The sequence below is a fragment of the Lonchura striata genome, chromosome 1 (genome assembly GCF_046129695.1).
Source record: "Lonchura striata isolate bLonStr1 chromosome 1, bLonStr1.mat, whole genome shotgun sequence".
In the NCBI taxonomy this organism is placed as follows: Eukaryota; Metazoa; Chordata; class Aves; order Passeriformes; family Estrildidae; genus Lonchura; species Lonchura striata.
This window is the reverse complement of record NC_134603.1, coordinates 112,054,058-112,079,066: the sequence shown is the minus strand read 5'-3', so window position 1 is coordinate 112,079,066 and position 25,009 is coordinate 112,054,058. Positions and strand designations below refer to the sequence as shown.

At 39.8% G+C, this 25,009-nt stretch overlaps 1 protein-coding gene across 1 annotated transcript in view; it reads left to right on the top strand.

Annotated features, from left to right (window-relative positions):
• ULK4 (unc-51 like kinase 4) overlaps window positions 1–24,736 on the top strand; it is a 206,868-nt gene extending 182,132 nt beyond the window's left edge. The window contains exons 35-36 of the mRNA XM_031503902.2: window positions 21,339–21,427; window positions 24,362–24,736. Of these exons, the coding sequence (XP_031359762.2) occupies window positions 21,339–21,427; window positions 24,362–24,446 (174 nt within the window). The 3' untranslated portion in view covers window positions 24,447–24,736. The remainder of the gene's footprint in view (window positions 1–21,338; window positions 21,428–24,361) is intronic.
• Window positions 24,737–25,009: the final 273 nt, after the last annotated feature.

Below are 25,009 nucleotides of genomic sequence, written 5' to 3'. Positions count from 1 at the left end.
ATAGCTTTTGTGTACTGCTGTTGAAACTCTGCTAGTAACAAACATATTTAAACATCTGTCATCAGCCTTATTCTAGTTTGATTTCTAAAATAATAGAAGGACAGGGAAGACAGCTGTGCTGGGAAGTCTATATGGCAGCACAATGCTTAGGAGAAAATTGTGGTGATGCTATTGAGACAGAACATGCTCAAAAGCATGTTAGCCACAAAGACAGCAAAATAGCAATTTTTTATTTTGTCTTGTGACATAGACAGGGATTAATATGGCATGAGTGGTTACTTATTATTGAGATTTTCTGACTTTTTCTGTTGTATAACAGTTGTCTGTAACTTTAGAATGTTTAATCTGTGATTTTTCAATAAAAGGTGTTATCCTCAGGTTGAAACTTTCATAAGCTATTCTTGATGAAATATTCAGATTTTTTGGAAGATTATAGAAAGGTATTATGTTGTTATTATTATCTGGTTGTAGTTTTGAAAATTCTAGTGGCTTTTGTTTAACTCGGCTTTTCTGAGAGCTTGCTGCCTGTGGCAAGAATTTGGCTTCTGTTTTGACACTGTGGGTTTGCCATCCCTTGAAATCTTTCCCTATTTGAAATGTTTTAAAAGCTTGAAACCCTTAAAAAAAAAAAAAAAAAAAAAGTGGTAGCTTCTTACATGCTCATTAAAGATTTCTTCCATATTAGAAACAAGTATCTGGAAATTCTGTTCTCCCTGAGTATGTTAAATCTTCTTGCAGTAAGCAGCTGGTTGTACAGTCCCCCAACAGCTGCTGCTTCCATTTAACACTGTGTACATCATCCCAGCTTGAGCCTGCACCTTATCTTCACCACTCCTCAGTGTAGTAAGATTGTAAGTGTGCCATACCTAAAAATAAGTATTTTCCAGTGTAGGGTGAGGGAGTGAAGCAAGAGCCTGCACTTCATGATTCTTGCTTTGGGCTAAAGTGAAACAGAGCTACAGAACTGATAGCAGAACTTCAAATTTCCCAGTATATTCTGGGTCACGAGAGCCAATGGTCTGGAAAATGTAAATTTAATGCCTGAGCTAATGTTTTCATGTCTCTTGAATTATTGTGATCTAATGTTTGAATTCCCACACGTTAGTCTTCTTCATGGTCTCGTGGAATCAAAGCAACACCTGGAGCAAAATCTGTGTTTTAGCCAGCCCTTTAAAATGTGCATTTCATTTCTTATATGTATATTTTCTGTGCTTGGTTTAAAAATTTGTACCTGAAAACTTAATGTTTTAATTAGTCTTAAAAACTGATTTCTTACTGAAAGGCTATTAAAAAATGGTATCTAACTGATCTTTCAGTTTTTCTGGATGGCATGCTCTGGTTGTATGCATTACTGTTAAGCATAACTCATATTTTTTTAGTACCAGAGTGTGACAGATATTCCGGAGCTGAGGGATACAACCTTGGGCAGTTGAAGAAATTTCAGGGAAAGTGAGGGCAGCTGAGCAGTATGGCAGGGTTGAACCAGTTTTCTCACTAGAAGAGAAGTAGAATGCTTCAAGTTTATGGCATGGAAGTCTTAATTAATCATAAGGCCTTCTGGATGTTCCTGTTTACAGTGTTTTTTTGTTTGGGGGTTTTGGATTTAGTTTGGGGGTTTTCTTCCAAATCTATAACTCATGAAAATAATTTTCAGCTGTTTCAGACACACCACTATAAAATTGACTAGTGAATTTGGCACGTGATTTACATTTATGCATAGCTTTCCTTTCTAGGAAAAACATTTATTGGTTTGAGCACATACTAGGTGCCTCAGGTAATCCCTCTGCAATTCTGAAACATGGGTTAAATATGAACATAATTTTTAATTAGGTTTCCCTTGTGCTAAACTTTCTGCAGCCTGGTCTGTTCTCCATTACTTTGCTGGTCAGAAGTTGTTGACCTTTAGATTATGCTGCAAAATCCATCTGTTGCTGCAGGCTTCTGTAAAGAGAGATGTAAAGAAATATTATCTCCTGTCAGTCAGCCATGTAAACAAACTTGAATACAGGCAGCGGCTCAGTTTCCAAGATCTGAGTTCATTCAAAATAAGGAGGGAGAGGAGAAGCTGTGAACCAGTGCTCCCTATTCACTGGAGAATCCTTTCTCAGCTGTTGTGCCCTACTAAAATGCCATTGTCCTATTTTCAAATCCCCCTGCTCTCCATGGGAGAAGCTGCTCTGTGGATAACCCTAACCACTAATTAAATCCTCTCCTGTGATCTAGGAAGAGAAAGGCCATAACCTCCATTTGCTTATCTCTCTGTGCCCTCCCCAGTTGCCAGCTTCCAGCTTGTTCTTATGGCAGTCTCACCCAGGAGACTTCCTTGCTAGCAATCTGATATTTGCACTTTTTGTTATGTACCCATCAGCTGTCTATTTCCATACCCGAACCACTCTTTGACATTTCCCCTAATATAGTGTATTCTGTACCACAGCCTTTAAAGCTATCTAGAGAACTTACCCTCATTTTTTCCTCTGATATTGGTTGGTGATGTACTCAACAAATCTTTGGTTAAGAGATAAACTACAAGTTAGTGGCCCTAATGTGTTTTAAATATGGTCATTCAAGTAACTTTTACTCATATAAATGCCACCGATGTGTCTGAATCTTCTATGTCAAATTTAAAGTCAGACTGACAAATAATTTTCCTAATTATAATGCAATGAGGTTCTTGCTCCTTCACTTGCATTACATTAATTGTCAATGCCTTTTAATTATGCAAATTTTCCTCCATTAATCTGGTAAGCACACTGTACTCAAGACTATTTTGGTTATGTTGTCAGGTGTGTTTGCAGCATTTCTAATTTTAACTTCCTATATTTTACTATTCTCTCAACTCTAAACCTGTGATTTCTGTTTTTCATTGAAAAGCTATCAGTCTACTTTTACTGCACTGGCATGTCCTACGGCAGTAGAATTCTTTAATCTGTTGTCTTTACTAGAAGCTTTTATTTAATTTAGAAAATGAAGAAAGGTTCTGCTTTTCTTGGCTCTAAGCATCTATACAGAGGACTCCCAGAGTATATACCCATTACAAAATTATTCTCTTCTCGTAGTTTTGTATGTCTTAGTCCTTTCCACTGCAAAGGTGCTTCCCAGTGGTACTCACATTAAACAAGAGCAAGTACACCCATAATTTGTTCTCAGAGTCAAAAGGTGGATATGCTGTTACGATATAATTGTGTCCATGACATGTATATGTTACAAATACATGGGAACATGCTCAGCAACAACTTCTCTCATTTCTGGTTTACCTGAGCAAATTCAGAAATGGCACCATACAAGAAATGTCACTCTGAGTGTCAGTTTTGAGGAGAGTCCCTCTGGTGTATGAAATTTTTGGATGGAAATGTGAAAAGGATTGACACAATTAGAAGGGGTCTCATCTCCAAGAGTTTTATCCAGGAAATGTTTCAAGGGAAATTATAAGAAATAGTTTCAAGCTGATGAAATAGCCTTCCTTCATATGGGGTATCTATCAGAGGACTTCCTAGTGTCTGCAATCTTCTATTTGTCTTAGAATGTTCATGTCCGTAGATATTGAGGTGCTAAAAATAGCTTGTTGGAAATGTATGGTGGTAATTTAGATTATTGTCTGTGTTGTTCTACCAAGTTGATTAGTATGTATTATTTAGCAAAGTCAGTCATCCAGGTTATACTCTGAGGTGTGTACTTCTCAAAAACTTGTCTCATAAGAGACAAAGATGCCACTCTTCATGTTTAGGGGTAGTTCTCATAGCTCAAATGTTCACCAAATGAACATACATCATCTGCAATGGAGGTAGTAATCACTGTTTACAAAGATTTTGAGAAATTACTGTAACTTTGCATAAGAATTCACTTTCTAGACTGACACAAGAAGCATTCTTCTTGAAGAAGACGGAAAGTCTTGGACTCACACCACAAAGATCACTTTTTAGACTTCTAATTTTTTCCTATCACACAATTTAATCATCTCAATCTTGTTTTTCAGTATATAGAATTGTCTGAAAAAAAATTAAGGTGTTACAAAAAGATATTTTAGAATAATTTAATTAATTGAGTAATAACAGGTCAGCTGGTCCTAATGGTAATTGTCCAAGAAATTGCTGAGCCTGTAGTTCTGATATGCAGCCTATTGGGTAAACCATTATATAGACTAACATTTTTTAAAAGGCTTCAGGGATCATTCTGGCAATTAACTCCAACTTCTGTAAGGCTGAATTATTAGGCCTATGATAATAGGGAATGGATGGGTAAACAGAAAGATAAATACAGTTGATTACATAAGAGTCAATATGATGTCTGTGGAGGGATGTCATATTCAGTTCCTTCAAATGAGTCAATAGTGTGTGAAGAATTGTAACATGTTTGATATAGTGGATTAAGAGTTTGAAAATGCATTTCTTAAGGCTTCTCAGTAGAACTTTCAAAAGAAGCTGTGAGAAGCCATGACACTGAGAAGTTCTTCTCACAGATTAATAGTAACTTAAATGGCAGAAAATAATAAATTGCCAGTATTCCGCCATAAACGTAGGTTATTTTCATAAGCCCACCAGGATCTTTGTTCTGCAATGCATTCATAAATTACCTGGAAAAAGAGATGGGGAATGATATGCCAAAGATTTTTTTGATGATACAGAATTATTCAAAACTGAGACTGATCTTGAAGAGTTGCAGACAAATCAAAATATTGATGAATGGGTGACAGAATTGCAGTAACATTTGGTAATGATAAATACTGAATAATGTATCTAGAGAAAAATCCTCCTAACTCTTATACAGGCCTTGAGGCTTGCTGAAGATTGATTCAAGAAAAATGTCCATGAATCTAGAAATGAGTAAGGAGCTTCTCTGTGGCTGGTCAGGCCCTTTTGTGGACTGCTATCTGGTGTAATGAGCACAAGCTTCTAATTTTGGCTATGGTCAGCCTTCAGTCATTAATTACAATAGCCAGTCAGATGAGATAGGCTTTGTATAGGCTTGTTGGAAGTTTGTGCTGCTGCAGCAGCAGGAAGAGGGCCAGTTGGTGGAGGGCTCTGGCAAGCTGTAATCCAGTGCCTAAAATTGTAGTCCAGGAGCCTAAAGGCACTTGTTTTATCCATCCTTGAGTGATAGGAAAGTGTAAGGTCTGGGTTCAGGAAGATCACTGGGCTAAGGCACATTGATCACATATCAACTTATTTGGGAAGAGATTGGAGCATGTGCGTACATCTGCTCCTTAAAAAAGTAAAAGGGTACCAGGAAGCTTGTTAGCAGCCTCCTGGCAGAGATTTTAATCCCTCTAACAGTGCCACAGGCAATGCAAGGAGAAGGGGCTCTCTATGTACACCTTTTCTCTCTGGATCCAGTTCATTTTAGCTCTTGCCAAGCCTTGTGGTATTGACCACAAATGGAGACTGGAAACAGCTGGAGCTGTAAGAGGAGGTTTAGGCAGGGAAGATAATACCAAGTGCTGGCATTGTTTCAACATCTGGGTGAAGACCCAAATGGAAGGCAGGGAATCTTTCCTTCCTCAGATGACAGAAATCAGACCCAAGGCTTTGATTTTATTGAAAAGTGGTAGCCAAGTATTTATATGGTTTTTTTTCCAGCATCTTCTAAGGTGGTCTCTTCCCTCTTACCAACTGTATTCCAGAGGACCATATCCAAGGCTTTCTCAGGGACTCAAGAGTACTGATGTTGGTGGTTGCTACCCTCTTATATCGTTGTCTCTACATGTAAACGATGAGTGCAGCAGCAACCTCCTCTAAGGATGTGAAGGAACCAGTCCCTGTCATGAACTAAGTTTGCTGATTTTGTCCCCTAGGACAAATTTCCAGCACCAGCTCATGGGTGTCTGTGGAAGGATGTCTGGGAAAAAGGGGTATGGAATGATCAGGATACATAAGGCAGTGTACAAGGGGAAGAAGGTAGGAAAAGATTAGCAGGAGAGGAAGTGTTGTCTTCTCTCAAGATGTCTGTCTCTAACCCTGCTAAGGAACTTTTCTTGTGTTTGGTAGCTTTGGCCAGCTGTAAGCATACCTGCTGTAAGCAGCACCTTAGAACCTACTGGAGCTTTTGGTTGGTTCTGTGGAGGGAAACATCTTTGGATAGTCAGGAACTGCCATTATTTAGAAGGAAAACATCCCTTCTTCCTGGTGTGAAGGACAATTTCTTTAGATTTGTCCCAGGACCTAGCACAGGAAGAAGCTGCTTCCCCTGGTGAAGCATGAACTTTAAAGAGGGAAAACACAACAAAGAACTTACCTAGTCTTCCCCATTCCATGTACTACTGCCAGCACTTGGCCAGGTTTTGCTCTGATAACTGGTGGGTTCCCCTTGTTGCATGTGGGTGGTGAGGGAAGTTCTTGTGGGAGAAGGAGCTTGGATTCTGGGGGAGAAAGAGCACTTCTGGGAAGGAAGGAAGGAACGAGGGAAGAAGGCTGTATGAATGAAACAGGTTCTGGTCATGTTGTATCAATGAATGTGTGCCCAACCCACTGATTCATACACAGGTAAGATCAGTCCATCTGCCTGTGCAGACTGTGGGCTTGGTTTGCATGGTAGCCATTTGAGATTGATAGTCCTGTCATGTACCAAGAGCAAAGAACTTGAGGCCAGGGAGGTGGAGACTCAATCTGACCCAGCAGTCAGCACAGAAAAAAGGTAATATGTCATACAGCTGATCTGTCACAAATCCAATTAGTAAACGAAGAATCACACTAATAAGTATTGCATAGTTCATAGGCTAAAGTATGTTCACACAAACAAAATGTCTGTAGAACAGCAATGGCTAGTTAGTTAATTAAAATGATAGATTTACTGTAATTTATAAGTGAATGAAACCAGATTCTAAATTCACTGAGTACGTAAATGATTGGAAATGATTAATTGGCTTTTATTAAATGAGAGGGAGGACTAGAGAGTGCTGTGTTCTGAGCAACTGACATGTGATAATGACTGCTCCCGCAGAAAAGCATAATAGAAAGTCATCTGAGTCACTCATTAACATCTACTACTGCCCTTTCTGTAAATTAGAAGTCATTAAAGCCCAATATAGCTACTTTGGAACTTAAATAATAATTTTTACCTTACTAAAATGTTTTATTTGATTTTACTATAGTAGTCTTAGAGGCTGAAATTATTTTGAGCAGGTTGGGGAAAGTAAACCTGATCCAGAAAGCCAAAGCCTTGTCTTACATTACTGTATTGAGGGAGAAAAATTATTTTAAAGTGTTTCATTGTCAATTGGCTTCTTGGTTTCACTGCAAAGAGTGATGATTTCCCTGGCAGTTCAACATGTATTTTCTAAGAACAGAGTGAGAACATCACCTCATTTTTTACAGATCATCAGATGTCCACCAGTTGGGGGAACTTTGTGTTGGGCTGAATTTAAATCAGCAGTTTAGATATGAAAGACTCAATATCTCATTAGCAATCCCTTGATCCACCCAGTTCCCCCGGTGGTATCCCCTGGGTGATAATCCAAATCATTCTTCAAATCTTTATAAGCAATCAGTTTTAAGTACAAGTCTCAGAAGATAAGACTTCCTGCTAGTTAGTTTAACCAAGAAAAACCCCAGAACACCCCAAACCAAAAAAAGCAACACAGGTGAGCTAGGGACTTTGATCAAACAGATATTTTTTAAAGTCAGATTTAGTAATTTTAGATTTTGTTTCTACATGTCTACATGCTTGGCAGTCATCCAAATATAGTATTAAAAAAAAAGGTAACAGAGCTTCAAAATGAACCTGTTAACTACTTTAGATTGGCTTGAGTGCTTAAAAAAGTGCAATAAATCTATTCTTTAATGTACAAAATTATTTTTATCCTGACATAAAGGTAATCTCCAGGTACCTTAGACAAACCAAAAAAGGATCATGGACTTGTTTGAATCAACTATCCTTCAAAATCTCCTTTAAAATTCAAAAATCCTCTGACAAAGCACTGAGACTTTCTTTAAAAGTCTCGTCACTATCTCGCTTACTATAATAGTTTCCTTAATAGAGTACCACTCATGTTACTTGTTCTCTCTGTTATGTGGTCAGGGCCTTTGTGGGTCTTTGCTGAAAGCTGGATTTTGGGTGTCAACAGGAATTGAGTTTATTCCTTTTCCTGGAACAGTAATGAGATCATCACATCAGCTTTGTGTTGTGATGTGATTAAGTTTGCACTGTGACTCAGTTACCTTGTCCTGGAGGACAAAGTTGTAGGATTGGTGGGCATAGGAACAAAAGGTAGGATCTTGTGGCAGGCATCCAGGTGCTCATTCTGCATCTGTAACCATCGTGTTTTTAAAAGAATACAGTGTAAGAGTATGTAATGACTTCTTGCTTAACAAGAATTTCTCTGCCTGCATTTCTGTAACTGTTAATATTTAAATTATTGACCTAGTGAGGTTAAGTGTAAGGGCTGCAACATCTAATTTTAAGGCACACCTTGTTAGTGGCAATTGTGCAAGGGTAAATGCAAAACACTGGTGTAATTAGCTGCACATCAGCTAAAATGTTTGAGGAATTTTCACTTGAAACCTCTAAAAGAAAACAAATTGCTTTATTAAGTTAGAAATGCTTTATTTGTAACCTGTGCATATTTATTATGGAATACCTTCCTGTGATAATAGTGCTTTGTGATTTTTTTTCCATAGTCAAAGTGAAAATGAGCGGGAAAAATACCCAGTTCTCTGCCTGATTAGGTCATAGCTGAAAGCTGGACTGCAGGTAGCTGTTTTTTACACAGTTCCATAGGGACTGTCTTTTCAGCTGAAGCCAAGTCTGCAGAAGTGACAACACTGTAAGTCAGGTGTGAGGTTCACAGCCCAGTCTGCACGAGGAAAGTTTGTCAGAACCTTTGCATTCAATATGGTTGCCTTTGGTCAGTGCTATCCATTCCTTGAACATGATGTTCACCCATGAGATAAAAGCAAAAATGTTTTAAATAAGAAACTGTTTGTTCTTCCGCTTATACTGAAATAGAAGATATTTTGAGATAACAGAAGTTTTCTATCTGAAAGACTTAATCATGTATTTCAAGATTGAAGTTTAACTTGTCTCAGCAAGCATTTCATGGCAAAATAAACACAGCATCACAGAGCTGGTTAACATTCAGCCACAGCTGCTGGCCTCATATTTATTAATTTATTTCCCTAGGACTTGCTCTGCACCTTTAGAGAAAAGGCACTTCCCTAATTTTTTCTCAGTAGACATGGACTTCTAAGCTTTTTGCTCAAGATAAGCATCAAAATGAGAATGCAAAGGTCAATCTCTGCTGTATTAGAGTTACAAAGAGAAATGGTCAGTTTGTCTTCCAGAGAATGTTTTCCAATTCAAATTAAATTACTTCCTATAGGATAAGGGATTTCTTTGGAAATTCAGCAGACTTTGTGTTTACAGGACTGACTCTGCCTTTACTGTGTACTTTGCTGAAAGTTTTCTTTTCCTCTTTCTACCTCTTTATCTTGACCTTTTAATGACAAAGTCTGTGAGCTCATGCTTAAGGTTCTGAGATTATGGTAGCAGTGGAGTTTGTCCTGCATGGTCCACCACTGCCCCTGCTTCACTGTCCTGGGTCTCTGCTGTCCCTGTTCCACAGACCTGGAAACCTGTCTCAGGCCAGCATTTGTGCAGTCACACCTTCATTGACTGTTCTAGCTAAATTGGGAACCAGAGCAAGTGAGTTTAAAACAGGGATCTTATTCTCCCCTCCCTGCTTTGGGCACAGGAACCACTAATAAAAATGGAGCAGACAGCTGGAACAGGACAGGGATTTTTTTTAAAAAATTTTTACTGTAGCAACTAAACCAAACAAAACCCCTTTGTACAATGTAACTAATGACATAACTAACCTCAATTAAAATGTATTTTATAAAAATAAGGATGGATTGAAAAATAATCCATCATGATGCCATCAGGGCAAAGGAGTTGAAGAAGCTGTTGCTTTCTCAGTTGGACATTAATGCCACTGCTACTTTTGCTAACACAGCCACCTACCTGTATGGGCTCCCCCCATCTTTTACAGCACAGACTAAAATAGATCACTGTAAATCACTAATAGAGGTGGTTCAAGCCAGCCCACTTAACTGCCATGCAGTGAGTGCATATATACATATATCTCATATTCTATCTAAGTAGTTGGTAATCTCTTCAACTGCTTTAGCTGAAGTGCTTGTGATTGCTTGACTCTTTACTTAATTGCATTATTTTAATTTAGCTTAAATTTAACTACACAATGGAGGAGATAAGCTGGAGTATCTCTGATAACAGTGCCAGACAGAGCTTTCTATGTGGAGAGGATGAACAATTTAAACAGATATTTTATAACTTCTACACTCATTTCTTAACACTGTGGTATATTCCTCCATGCCTTTCTCCACGTTGGCAATCACAACTGGGCATTTGCATTGGGACAAAATTATCCTTGCCATGGCCACAGCCTGCACAGACAGCCAGTCTTATTCCCCTCATTCCATCTTCTGTCAAGTATTACGCAGAATTGTCATGCATCACCCTTCTTCTTGTACTGCCAGGGATGAGTTACCAGCTACTTGAGTTTTATCCTTAAATAAAATGAGTGTTGGTCTTCCCTGACTTCTATAATTAACAGTAAAGAATTATGTTGCCATTCATGCCACTAGTTATAGTTCTTGGACTCATGGCCTTTGTATCTTTTTCTTCTGTTGTTAATAGTAGACTGCCAGGTTAAAAATTGTTATTCTAAATAATAAGAGCACTTCATGCATGTGTGGAAATGGCAGTTGATAAGAAAAGATGAAGGTGACTGCACAGCACTGTGTTGACAGAAAAGGGTGATTTATCTTCTCTTTGCAAGTTTCTGCTGGAAATCATTTAACCTTGTCTTAAAGCCCATTTGTTTTTGCAGTTGGAGCAAAGAAACTCCACTGTGTTAATATTCATCTGTATTTTGAAATATAATTATAAAGGACAATAGGATGGCATTATGTTAGAGATATCTTCAAGAATTTCTCTTATGCACAGGAACTAAATCTCAACAAATTGAGAAAAGCTTAAGAAAGCTCTCCCAGGAAACTTTTCCTGCCAGTCCTTGATGAAACTGACAGTCAGCCAAGAGTGAGTTGAGGCAGAGAAGAAAATTGATGTGAACTCATCAAATCAGTTGTTTCTTGATGTCACTAAAACAGCAGGGCTCATAAACAAAGTGTATGGAGTCCAAACACAACATAATGAACAGGCAAGTGTTGACAAAACCCAAATGTATTGACGTCTTGTGGTTATCAGCAGTGTGAGGAGCAGTGAGGGAGGATGACCTCTGAAGTAGCTGTGAATGCTTAGTCACAACTTGGCCTACAGAACCATTCATTCATGTTAAATATTATTATGTTTATTTGTAATAAGTAGTGTATGTCTGTAAGTATATGTGGGTCTGTGTCAAGTGCACATTTGGACTGGCATTTTGGTTGATGGTTGTTTTCACAACTGGCATTTTTCAGCCAGTGTGCAAAAGCTGCTCTTTAATGACACTGGTGGGGATGGGAAAATAAAAAAATGGGACCTGTTCTTGATTTTGGAGAGGGCCAAGAATGAGATGTCTTTATTCCAGTTGGTGGCATATTGCAGGCTCAAGTTCCTGCAGGAAGCTACTTACCCATTTGTTCGGAACATGTTTGCTTTCTGAGATACCCCTGCAGCCATTATTACTGTGCTTATTTAGGTACTGGGAGCCCAGCATGGTTATGAATAGGTACAGGAACTGTCTAAAAAGCCATACTGCCATAGTCAGCAATGAGAAATAGGATCTTTTCACACAGACAGCTGCTTGGCTTTGGGTTGTATACTGAAACTGGCACTTCTAAAACCTGCAACCTGTTTATTCAATTCAAAATTTGAGGCCAGTGTAATTCCCAATGACTATCACTGTTGTTTTTGTTATAGAGTCCTAATTCATTGTTTCTGTGGGCACAGAAGTATTGCTGGACTCATTTGGTGTTTCAGAGCACTGTAATTTTACATAGTGCAATACTGTTGAGATTGCCAAGCTGTGTCATCTGTTGGGCTCATCACTATTACTTCCTTTTGACCTCCTCTGTGTAATTACACACGGATGACTGACTTGCTGCTGTAAAGATACATAAATGCAACTGGACTCGTTAAATGAAAAACAGACTAAAATGATTCTCTCTGAGGCCGGTGAGAGCCAGCAAGGTAGCTGTTTGCTCTCTGCCAGGCAGCCAGAGCCATCTGTCACATGACAATAAGCAAGCATCAATTTCAGAAGTCCATTTGTTTTTGTGACAGTTTTTACAATTTTATGGAAATGGAACCATTACATAAAGCATAATTTTCCTCAGAAATTGGTGTTTTATAGACTTATATCCCTGTTCAGTCATTTACATTCCTAGTTGCATTTTACATGAAGCATAAATATACTGATCCTTTTTCCCCTAATAACAAAAATCTTCAGAGCATTTTTCTGGATTTTGGCAGGAGGAGGGGTGGTTTTGTTTTATTCTGTATATGCAAGACTGTCTGTGTTTGGTACTTAAGGAAAACCTCAGGGTGTCTTGAGTTTTGTGTCCCTGGAAATCAAGTCTGTAGGGGCTACAAAGGAACTAATGTTTGGTGCTTTAATATTAGCTCAAAATCATAGTTCAGAATGATTTTTCTTACATGATTTTGTTACTTTTTTTAATCTTTACAAATGAGTTTTTCATAATCTGTGTTAATTCCTAATTCAATTCATCATATTCCTGCTTTTCTTGGAATAATAGATCTAACTCATCGTGCGAAGTTGTAGAGATGTGTAATTGTTGGAGTCTCGTGTTCAAGTTCAGATTATGACAAACGTGAGCATGAGCCATCTAATTTAGTTTCATCCTTCATGGAAGTTGATCAATGAGATTCTGCTCAGGGACAGTTAGGGATTTTCGCATACTAGATCAGACTAGAATTGCACAGACAGCTTGGACAGCTCTGTTCACATCACTCTGCCTTCATCAAGGCATAGTAGTCTTTTTATGAGGAGCATTTTAAAGCAGGACAAGGAACAATGTCACGCTGTAAGTATCATTTTTTGGAGGCTGTATGCATTAAACTTCAAATTTCTGACTGAGACTTCTAGTCTGCTCTTAGGGGTTTGCCCAGTTCACCTGAGCATCGCTGCATGGCTGTTCAAGGGTTTGTGTCCTTAGACATTACAGCATTTATGGTAATTGCTTGGTTGCTTGCATACTTCTCCTGTATGGTAATTGTCATTTAAAGTTCATCACTTTCCAATATGCTCTGGGTGTCACTGGCTCTCCTAATAGCAAGAAGATGAGTTATCTGTGGTAATGATTCTTAACCTTGCAAATGTGCAAATGCTTGAAATTATTTGAATTGTGAAAGCATGTATTCTGGGCTGACCTTAGTTGGATGCCAGATGCCCACCATGCTGCTTTATCACTCCCCAGCTGGACAGGGGAGAGAAAATAAGATGGAAAACCAGTCATAGTTTGAGATAAGGCAGTTCACTGAAACAAAAGCAAAAGTTTGCATGCACACAAATGTGTGAATGAAAGATCTCATTTTAGCTGTACTAGATGAACATGGAAAGAACACGTATGTGAAAGTAAAGATGGTCATCCCTAGCCCATGGATCACATCAATGAAAGTTTGATATAACTCAAAAAAACCTCATGATTTTACTGGGAGACATAAATGTTGACAGATGTTGAAATTCAAGGATCTTATTCACAGATTTAATTATTAGGCCATAAAAGACAGTATCACTGGAAAAAGAGTTATGGGAATCAACATTTAAGAAGTATTGGGAGTTACTTGTCAGAAGGTATTTTAGGAGAAAATCTGATTATAGAAAGACTGTGAAGGATATTTGAACATAAGAGATTGAGAGAATGATTAACTTGAGGGGAAATCTAGACATGCAATGAGTCTGTGTGTTGTTTTAGTGTTTGTTCATAACTATTTTTAGTTTGCTTTACTCTATGACAACCAGAAGACATTATAACAGCTCCTAAAAGAACATAAATGTAGGATCTGAGCTGTGAATTTCCCTGTTTCTGTTATAAGGGGGAAGTTAAGAGACTACCAGGGTGAGGTATACCTGGGAGGTGGTGGTCTCACCAGTTCTGGCAAGGTGAGGACAGGGAGCTGGGAAGCTGCAGGAAGAGGGATCAAGGGCTTGCAAGATTTGTGTAAGCTTAGTATGTGGTCCAATTTGGCTAAAGCTGATATTTGGGGCCATCTGGGATCATTGTTTGGAGTTACTGACATACAGGTGACAGATGAGCCTGTGTTTGCAGATGAGATCACCAGCAACAGGATGGCAAGTGCTTATTTCCAGTGCCATATTGATGTTGGTCTGGCTTCTGAACATGAACTTATCAACACTGCAGCCCTATGTGGAAGTCTCCTGTAGCATCTCTGAGCCATGTTTTGCCAGACAGAACTGCAGTTTACTTTTGCTAATAAAGCTGTTATGGTCAGCTGGTTGTATAATGGATGTAAAGAGGTTGCCCTATGCAGTTCTGTTAAGTCAAATATTTTAAACCACTCATTAAAGAGGGTGGAAACTGCAATAATAGTTATTTTCTGGATTATAGAGATATTTCTGAAAGTGAGCTGAGAACAGCACTTGCAATAATATCAAACTTTAAAAATCAAACAAGACAGAGAGTACCTTCCGTTCAATAATTACCCTGCAGTTTTATGAATCTTCACTTATGTTCAGACAATGCCCCTTAGAGTTTATAATTTTACAACAATTACAGAGCATGCCTCTGTGTGCAAAATGTATGTACTGAAGGGCAGAGAGTAGCCTCAAAGTGAATAAGTGTCAAGAAACATCCAAAATCAATTAACAATTATCTGTCGTGTGGGAGACATTCCTTGTCACTCTGTGAATAGTCCTCGAGCCAGTGTGGTGCTCAGACTGCCGGGAAACTGGGACGGTTCCAAGTTACCCACAGGAATGGCTTTGAACTTAGAATAAACCTCCACACACATATACAAATTAGAAGAAAACAAAACACCTCAAATGAAATTGTGGCCTTATCAAAATGAAAAGGTGTTTGTTAACTTCAATGGAACAAGAATGTTATCCATAAAGAGAAAAGAAACATTCTTGAACTCTAAAATCAGAGCTAAGCTGTCTGATGTAGTGTGGGGTTAGTTTTTTGGGGGTTTTTTTTGGTCAAAGATACCTGCTTGTTTTCACATGTATTTGCAGGATCTGAAGGCCACAAAGTCTTTGTAATTTTGTGTCTGCAATCCCTGACTGCAATATGCTTGCCAAAGCACACCTGGAACACTTGTGCTTTTGTAAGCTTCATTTCTTGTTTTTATGGTCCAGCAGCATTGCTCAGGCCTGTTCAAATGACTGGGCAATTAGTAACATAAATATAACTTGTCTGACTTGATTTGTTCTTCCCACACACACATTCTGTGTCTCTCTCCAGCTGGAACGATGTGTAGAGAGAAGAGTAGCACGGAAGCAATGCTATGAAGGTTTTTATCCTTTTAGAATGAGCTCTCTTACACTACGGAGACCAAAAATAACTTGCGGCCATCCTAGTGAGCATATGATGTCCCTGTAAGCACACTGCCTTTGGATGTTCCTCTGCTACACCAGCACATCCTGGCTAGAGTAACCATTAATTTTCATTAAACAGCCTGTAAATTGGCTGCACCTTAGTGCTTTAGAGAGCCCTATCCCACAGACCTGCTGGGAGCACTTGTAACTAACGTCAGATTAAACACCTCACAAAAGACCACTGTATATATCTGGGATTTGCATTGCTAGTTTTAGTTGTTTTGCTTTTGTATTTTAGAAAGTTGCTGCCACAGATGTAAAATTGCCCTAATAGCTAGAGTGCTTCCCTGGTAAATAGGAGTTCATTTTTAACTTTTCCTACCTGGAGAGCCACGTTGCCAGTAGCCTCCCTGCCAAGTCCCATGTTATTCACTCCCTGTGTGGGAGCCATCCAACACAGGGCCTCCCTGCCTCTTCCCATCCACCAGAAACTCTGCTGCAGCAACAAAATGTGATTCTCACTTGCCTAGAAAAGGGGAGAGGACTACAGGACCCTGTAGCCTGCTGTGGGGGCACTGAGAAAAGGTATTGTGGTCTGTGCTGTCTGGATTGGGAGCTTTCACTGGCTGTGTTAGCAACCTGAGCTCCAGAGAGGAGAGTGAATTTAGGTAACTTCCTTCTCAGTGCGAGGTTTCCATGCCCTTCAGAAGCAGTACTCCCCATGCACTGTGCAGGTATCTGGGTCCCTGCTTGGGATTCCTCTTTGAGGGCTGATAATCAAATGTCATCATCACAGCCTCCACTTGTTAGGCTCCAAATGCTTTATTGGGTCTGGCACTTCAGTACACAAAGGTAAGGCTACGTTACTTTGTAAGAGTAGTGGAGGCCTCCAGAAGTGAGAGATCCACCTGATCCATCATGGGAAATGATGAGTTCATTTATTATAATTCCTCCGGGCACTGCCAGCTTAGTGTGTATGTTTGGAGAGCAATTTATAATGAAATAAATGCATATATTTAATAAGTCCACAGCCAATGGATCTGTTAGCTTTAGTTCACCTGCATGAGTCCCTGATTGCAGTATTTCCTGGGTTATTATGCTCCTCTGTTGAGAAGGAATGGCTGCATATTTCTGGCCACATCATCATAAGTTGTGAATAATAAACCAAGTGACATGATTTATTTGATTACTGCAGTTCTTGTGAATAGTTCAGCATTGACAGGCTGGGAGGAGAAATACCATTGGATGCCCTGGGATAAGCATAAGATGGGTCACAACACTAGAAGGTTTTCCCCTCCAGCCCAGGCACTGTGCCTCATTTCTGAAGTTACTATCCCATTGACTTATTTGCTGGACTGTCACATCAGCTATAGCAATGTTTTTAACACCACTACATTTCTTGACATTCGTTCCTTAAAAAATGGGAATAAGGTCACACTAAGCAGCTGTGAATAGCCATCAACTTTCAGTCACCACCAGCCTGGATGACATTTGAAACAGTAGCTTTGGTTGAGGATGAAAATCTCTGTGTCCTACTGACAGTGCCTTCAGCCAGTCAAAGATGGAAGTAGGAATGAGAAGTCTGAGATGCATATTTAAAATTGCAGGAACAGCACTTACTATGAAGACATAATTTGAAAGAGTGTCTAGAGGGCAATAGGAGGTTCTCAATTCTTTAATGTTTATTAGTCTGGGAACTTGATTTTTAGTATTATATTTCAAGTCCTATGTAGGGTCCCAGTTAGTCCATAGAAAAAAATGTATTGCTGATTGTTTTTACTGCAGTATTAGCTGAAGGCACAAGTTCTATTCACAGAAAAGCTTCCAAAAAGGGATAAATGATACTTTATTCACAGCAAGTGTCAATATTCAAGTTATGCTGACATTGAACCTGTGAGGATCTGGTAGTTCTAATAAACTAGCCCACAGCAGCTTCTGCCTTTACCCATGTGGCTGCTCTCAGTCTGTGCCAGTAAAACTGAGCAAGAACTGAATACCTGTAATTAGCCTAATTATATAAAATTTTGATCAAAATGTAGGGAAGCATTGCTTTATGAGGTTAAAATATGTGTGTTTGGGAAAGACAAATAAACAGTTTGTGAGCAAGAGGTATGTTTTGAGGTGTCTTGCTTGTATCTGTGTATACAGGCAAGGTATTTGCTTGTTGAGCAAATGGTAAATATCCCCAGCAGTTGTTTCTTTAAGAAGATGATACTTGAAGCAGAATATGCTTCCAAGACCTTTCTTCAACCAAGAAAAAGTTTCAAATATAAAGCTCCTTATTTTGCATTATTTTCTAGTTTACTTCACAGACATCAAGTTTATGGTTCACTTGAAACCTCAGCAAAGAAGAGTTTCTTCCTCTTAAAAATGGTGAGAGAGTAGTTTACTGCTGAGGTAATTTCTCTCCACTGTAAATTACAAAATGTGACTTAGAACTAATCAGAGAAAGCAGTTCAGCATTATGAAACCAACCTTAACAGAAGTAATTTGCTCTTAAGTTTCTAGGTTTTCTTGAAATTTGAATTGCAAAAATCCCTACTTAGAGTAAGAATGCAAAACTCCTCAGTTTATTAGTGAAGTAGATGTCATATAAAACATTTCCATTGGAATAAATTTTTCTGCACTCATCTTTAGCAGCACCATAATATCTGAATAGTTTCCTGGAGTTTTTTGGAAATACTGATCATTACGTATCAACCATGATGTTCCTTATGGCTCACCCTTGTTTAACAGGATTGAGGAGAAGAGAGCTGCTGAATGGTTGTGGGCATAATAAAGAAAAGTAATTTTGAAATTCTTGTTAAATTGCAGTGAGTGTACAACTAAACGGAGATTTAATTGCATTTTTAATTAAAGGAATAACTATTGATTATGTCATTGAATCTGTGTTGCAGCCAGCCTTAACAAACAGCAATATTACAAGAGGTCATTAAATTAGTTGCTAAAATTCCAAATGAATGAGAACTAGAACTGGCGTGGATAAAAGTTGCAGCAGTGGTGGGTAGAAGAAAAAGATAACCAAGTGAAAAATACATTAATTTCTCAAATTTTGGTGAATGGTAGTTTTATGTCCTGACATAATTTATTATAATCTATGGAACAAAAGGAAGATGAAACTGGAACAGTTTTAAAGTAAGAAACATGAGTAAAATTTAATCTTGAAAGTGAACCGTGATTCAGATACTAGCTCCTGTGAAGCAGGATGTAGTCTTTCGTGTGCAAGAGACCTTCAAATTACTCAGGGAGCAATCAGATCTACTCAGACTGAGATAAAGAGCAAATAAGAGCCAGTGATCAGAGCATGGAAGTGCTGACAAAACCCATAGGCTGAGCTGGCTCCTGGCAGCACACCCAGCCTGCAGTTTTCCTGCTAGCACTGAGTTGGTCCCCTCCCAGGCCCATGGAGGGATATCCTGGTGGATAGGAAGCATTTTTGTGGGCACTGGTGAGGAAAGCTGTTGGGGAAGCCCCAGCCACACACATAAATCTGTGCAACCCTATTTGGTCTGTGTGAGTTCTCTGTGAGTATAGGTGGCACTGCCAACTGGACAGGTTGGTTCTTCACCAATACCCCTTGGCTTGGATGAAGCTGGTAGTTGGCACTCTCAAGAAAATGTGTTCTAAATTTGGGTTATACTTAATTTAAATGGATGGGAGGCAGCTCATGCTGATCTTTCCCTCCTTGTGCTTCCACTTTTACTGCTGAAAGGATCTTACTCAAGCATTTGTTAGCTCGGGGAGTAGCCCCTGTGGATGGATACCATGAGAGCTTGTGGCTGGAAGTTGCTCTGCACAGTGAAGTCTAACAGGAAGGTGATGAGATGATCTCATAGGTGTTCCTGTTTCAGTCTTTTACAATTTCTGTGCATATAAAGCTATTTTAATCCTTTCTATTCAAATGCGTTGTATGCACAGAAATGTGTTCTTAATAGTGACACAAGGCATGCTGCAGCATGGGCAGGCTTATAGCCAGACCCTGTGACTCAATTGGACTAAGTTATTGTTGAAATAGATCATTTTAGAATTAAAGCTTTTTCTTTATACCAGATTTTATATCTACATATAGTTGAGCATATTTTGAATGATCTCTGTATGATGCAGTTGTCTGTTTCGTGAAGAGACCATGAAGGTTGTACAAATGTCAGCACTCAAAACTTAAGATGTACTAGAATGAGAGATATCTGTAACTTTTATTTGATCTGATAGTTTTATGGAACAAGATGCAGTCTTCTAGTGACCTTTCCTCCCTGTGACCGTTTGGCTTTTTAAAGTGTGCAGGATAAACAAGGGGCATGAATGTGGAAAGTGCAAGGAATGTGGCAGTAGCTGTGAGCTGCAGGAGTTGCAGGGAAATGTTTGGTTGAGGCATAACCATTCTTTAGGAACAGAAAGCAGTCTTGTGGTGAAAGTACTTTTCTCCCTTTGTTGCTCCTATTATACGTGGTGGTGTTCTCACATTCAGAACCCAGATTACAAAACATTTTCTGTGTCTAGCAGGTAACATACAGAGAAGGCTGGATTTCTGAAATACAAACTGAGAGAATCAGATATAAACCTCAAGAGAGTAAAAAGGTTTAACCATCTGTAATCAGGATTTACCAATGATTTGTGCTTAGGTAATGGCATCACTGTTTTTTTTCTAACACACAGGATACGTTTTGGTTTATTTCAGGCAGGTCCCTGTTCCCTTTAAGTGCTAAACTACAGGATGTTACGATTATAGATGTACTGACATTGTTGTTGCAGAATCACTGCTGATAAATTATGGTGGGATGGCAGCTGTAAATACAGTTTCTGTTGTGATTTAAGAGGGAGATGTGAAGGCGTGTTGGCCAGATGCTGGATCAATGGTAAATAGGGCCAGCCACAGCACGCTAAAGCTTACAAGTCCTTGCCAGATTTTGGGATTAGAAGACATAGTTTGTAGCGTTAACTCCTCCGGTATCAAAATAATCAGCTAGTCTGATCCTCCTCTTTTTCTTTCTCTTCAGCCAAGATTTATTTACCTTTGCAAGCAGGAACTGACACGCAAACCAGGTTTTTTTAGTAACTTTTTTGAGATACAAGAGCTTTTCAGCAAGTTGCCAAATATCCAGTGTCTGTTCAAGCTACAGTGCATGAGGCTTCATGTCGTGTTCCCTGTGACCTTCCTGTTCACCTGCTTAACCACCAGGAAATGTGTGGCTGTCTGGAGCTGTGTAGTTGTACTACTTAAGGCTGGAGAAACAATAAACCAGTCTTTGTGGATTCATGTAATAAACTACACCAGCAGCAAAATCAGATATAATCAGAATTCATTTGACACAAAAGGGCAAATAGCTTTAGTCACTCCACCCCCTGCTCTGTAGGTGACAGTCCTGTGCAGGTAACACTCCTAATGACTGATGAGGGGCAAGAAAAATTTCCATATGCAGTTGCCAGCTTTGCAGTGATTTAACCTGATTGGTCTCAGAGAAACCCCACACGTCCTGATCTGAAGGCTGGTAGAAGCTTGGTTACTTTTTCCTGGAAGTGAGAAATGAAAGTAACTGTCTCCTCAAGATATCCCTGGGATTCAGATTAAATGGGGCTTGTATTTGCACTGATACTAAGGATGAAATCAGGATTGGCAGACTATGATACGTGAATTTGAACATATACAGGGACTCAGAATGTGGGTGAATATTGTTAACTAAACCAAGATATTTTAAATGGTCTCTGCCTAAAATTCAGTAAAAGGGACTTTCTCATCAGTCTCTTCAATGTCACATTCCATTTACAATTGTAATAAATGATGTAACTTGTTTCCTTCTCTCTTATTCCACAAAAATGACAGAGAAGAATCTTTTGCTAAACTTTTGGTAAGGGTCCTTTCTTTTTGTTCCAGATAACTTCAAACAAGAAGCACTTGGAGAGCCTGAAGAATGATGGCACTGCTCTTATCCAGGTTCTAGGGAGCCTGGTCCAAACTGCCAGGTGAGTTCCCTCAGGCTTTCAGGAATTTCCAGGGCTGGGAGCGATCACCTCCTCTTTTGTCTGCAATGATCTTCTGTCATTCTGTGCAGTAAGAACTTCTCAGGTTTCTGTCCCTGGCCCCCCTCCCTGCCCTGCTCTTCTCCAAAGTCCTCTCTGTCAGAGCCTGCGGCACACTTTGATCCCCAGCTGCTGCACAGTCCGACTCAGTGCGTGTGTCAATTCAGTGGATTTTTTTATTTTAAATTTATTATTTTATTCCAAACCTTGTCCTTCTGCCAGGGGTTCTTGGCAGAGTGGGCTGCATGCACAATGGAACATTTGTGCCCTGTGTTAAGGTAGCTGTGCTTGATGCACTTGAGAGCTGATTCCTTTCAAATGTTCGGCTGAAGAACAGAATTGTTTTTGTTTAAGAATGCCTGTAGCTTCTGCAGAAGGCACGAGACTTAGGGGAATGCCATGGCCTTCTCTGCAAGAACAGAGGTGGTAGTCCCAACAAATTGGCTGAAGTTTAGCTCATCTCCCATAGACTTTCCCTTATCTAATGCCCCTTAGACATATTAATGGATGAATGGCTATTCTCTGCCTCTCAAAACAAATTTTATGCTCCTGCTGTGGGCTGTTTGGCTTCATTTCACTCCTGGCTGAACTAAAATTCATAGAGAAATTGTAGTTCCAAGGTCAGCTTTTGAAACACTAAGATAATCTTTGCAGTGCCCTTTGTCCTCTCAAATGCAGGCTTTCAGGAAAACTGGCTCCTCAACATTATGGCAGAGTGTACCATGTGTTGGAAGGAAGGGGGGATGTGGGCAGACATGGAGAGGAAATGGGATAGGGCAAGTGCAAGGAGATGCACACCAAGGACTAGCCAAACCTGTAGAGTGCAGTCAGCACCCCCGTTGCACACTCAGCTGCTGACTCACAGGGTTTTGTATGACACATTAAATAATCTCACGAAAACAAAATGTCAGCTCTCCCCAAGGGAAACACAGTCACCACCCCTGAAAATGAGAGTGGGGGAAGGCAGGGTTTTCCTCTCTTAGGAACAACTTTCACTCTGTTTGTAGCATTTCAGCATTAGATGCACCAGACAGCCCAGTCATTGTCCTTGAGTTCTGGTTTTTCTGACTTCCTCAGTAGTCTGTTACAGTCTGTATGCAGAAAAACACATGCTACAGAGCCCGCATCAAGAGCACTCGTTCTAATTTAACACAAGTTGCTCAGTAGATAAAATTCCAGCTTATGCCATTGAGGACTGTTCTGATACAGTCAGGTGAGCCAGGTTCCTCTGCTATGCCAAGCTCCTGCAATTGTTGCTGTTACAAGCTCCTGCTTGTAACAGCAACAAGGGCGCCCCTGAGAACTCATAGGTTTCATTTCCCCTCCTCCCCTTCTTTAGGGAACACATGTCCCTATCCATTTGCCTCCAGAGGAGACTGAGAGGGAGTGACCCTGGTTCTTGGGGCTGTAATGGACTCAGACATGCATAAATTGGCAACAGGCAGGCAGAGGAAGCCTGGAGTTAGGAAGCTTTATCAGACTTTGCTGAATGGACATTTATTTATGGAAGGTGTAGATATTCTGCCTTCTCCTCAGATTTCCTTATGTGGCATTTTTCCCAAAATATTCATTGTGATCTGATAAACTTGGTCTCCTCACCTGTGCATTGAACCTGGTTAAGGAGCCTCCCTGTATCTCCTGCAGAACTGGAAATATTTTAGAGGCAGCTGCAGCTGAAATCCTGGATCTGAGTTGTCCTTCTCAGGCCCTGGCCCTTCTACCAGCATATTACCTACCACTGGTTTGAATTGCTTGATGAGTGTTTTTGCTTTGCTCATTTCTTACAGAAAGGTTTCTAATCTCTCCCTCTTCCTGTGTGTCAGAAGGGAAGTGTGTCCAGCCAAGCAGTCAAGTGCTAAGAGAAGGGCACTGGTTGGACTGAAAGCTGCTTTCAGTGCTCCCCTGCTGTACTGTAGCAGCCATGGACTGCCAGACTCTCTCTCAGCGATGCTTCCTGAGCTAGTTGGACAGGCAGATTTAAGAATGACATGACCAACCCATTTTGCTTAGCTAACCACCTGGAATGAAATCCATGCTTTAAAATGTGGGATCGTGGACATTTATTTTTCAGTAAATGCAATTGCTGAGATGAATTTGTTTCACATAACTGATTTAACTGCTGCTTATTAAAACAGACATTGGCTTAGGTAGTGTGAACTGATCATTTGGATTTTCTGGTTAGCTCTGTATTCCCGAAGTGTGGAGTACCAGTAGATATTGTCATTAGCAGCAATAAAGGAAGTTGCAGATTAAACTGCTGATGTCCTTTCTAAGCTATAGATGAGGGACAGGAGTCCATAAAAAAACTAAAAAGACTTGATTCTGTGGAGTAGGGGTAATGTGTTAGAGCCTCTGTTCCAATGCTAGGAAAAAAAATGTGTTTCCAGAAGAAAAAAATAGGCAAAATATATATAATAAAACCTCAGGTGAGGAGGCAAAGGGCCCCAGTGCAGCACTGTGTCTGGAGGGGCAGTTGCTCCTCCTTGCAGGAGGTGGGCAGCACCTGGAGTGGAAGTGCCTGCCAGGGCAGAGCAGCGCTGCAGGCAGAGGGCTGTGTGTGTGAAAATACATCTTTCTGCCAAGCTGGAAGTGTGCATGTGAGGAGTCACGGGGTGTGTGATAAATTCTATCTGCTTTTTTTTACAGAGGAAGGTTGAGTGAGGTAGCAGTTACTGGGAGTTTGAGCTGAGATTCATTTCTACTCAATATTTGGTACAGGGCAGAATCACTGGTTACGTTACTGCTTAACAGAAAAGCAGGTAGAGAATGCAGTTAATGGCTACTCAGAATTTTCTAGCATAAAGGCAGATGTGGAATTTGAAGAAAACATTTTTCTCCTGAGAACGTCTAATCAATTTTACTGTTTTTAATTCCTAGCTCTCACGTTGACATTGCTGTTACTTCCTTGGCATTTGAAATTCTGAAAGCGGTGGGACATGAAAATATCAAGACTCCCAAGTGAACAATTTTTGACCAGCCTTCTGACATGTGCAGGTTGTGTACCCTGCTCAGCACCTCGGTCCAGCAGGAACACCTTCAGATGAGCTGAGCGTTTAGCAATCTGAGCTACAGCACATGCAGAATTTGGGCTGGCTCAGGAAGAGAGGGAAGCTGGCTCAGGGGCAGGGAGGGGGTTGGTTTGTTTTTTAAACCCCTGTAAGGATGAATTCTTGGTTACTACTTTGCCGTGCTGGCATTACACAATGTAGCTCAAGTACTTGATAGTTTGAAAGTGTAAATTAAATAAATATTAGTTACTTCACAATATAAAGTGTTTTACTATTTCAAGCTGCTGTTAGAAATTCTCATTTGTCTTCTGGCCCAGGTGACTGCCTTGGCTGTTCATCTTAAAGGGTCATCTCATGTTTGTGACTGGCACTAGAAAATACCTTTTTATCAAGACAGACAATATGTTCATCTCAAGCAACCAGTACCAACCACTGTGATCACACAGAGCCTGTGTGTGTGGCATGTAAGGATGATAGATGTTACCCAGGTTTTTACACAGCAGCCTTTTATGTGCCC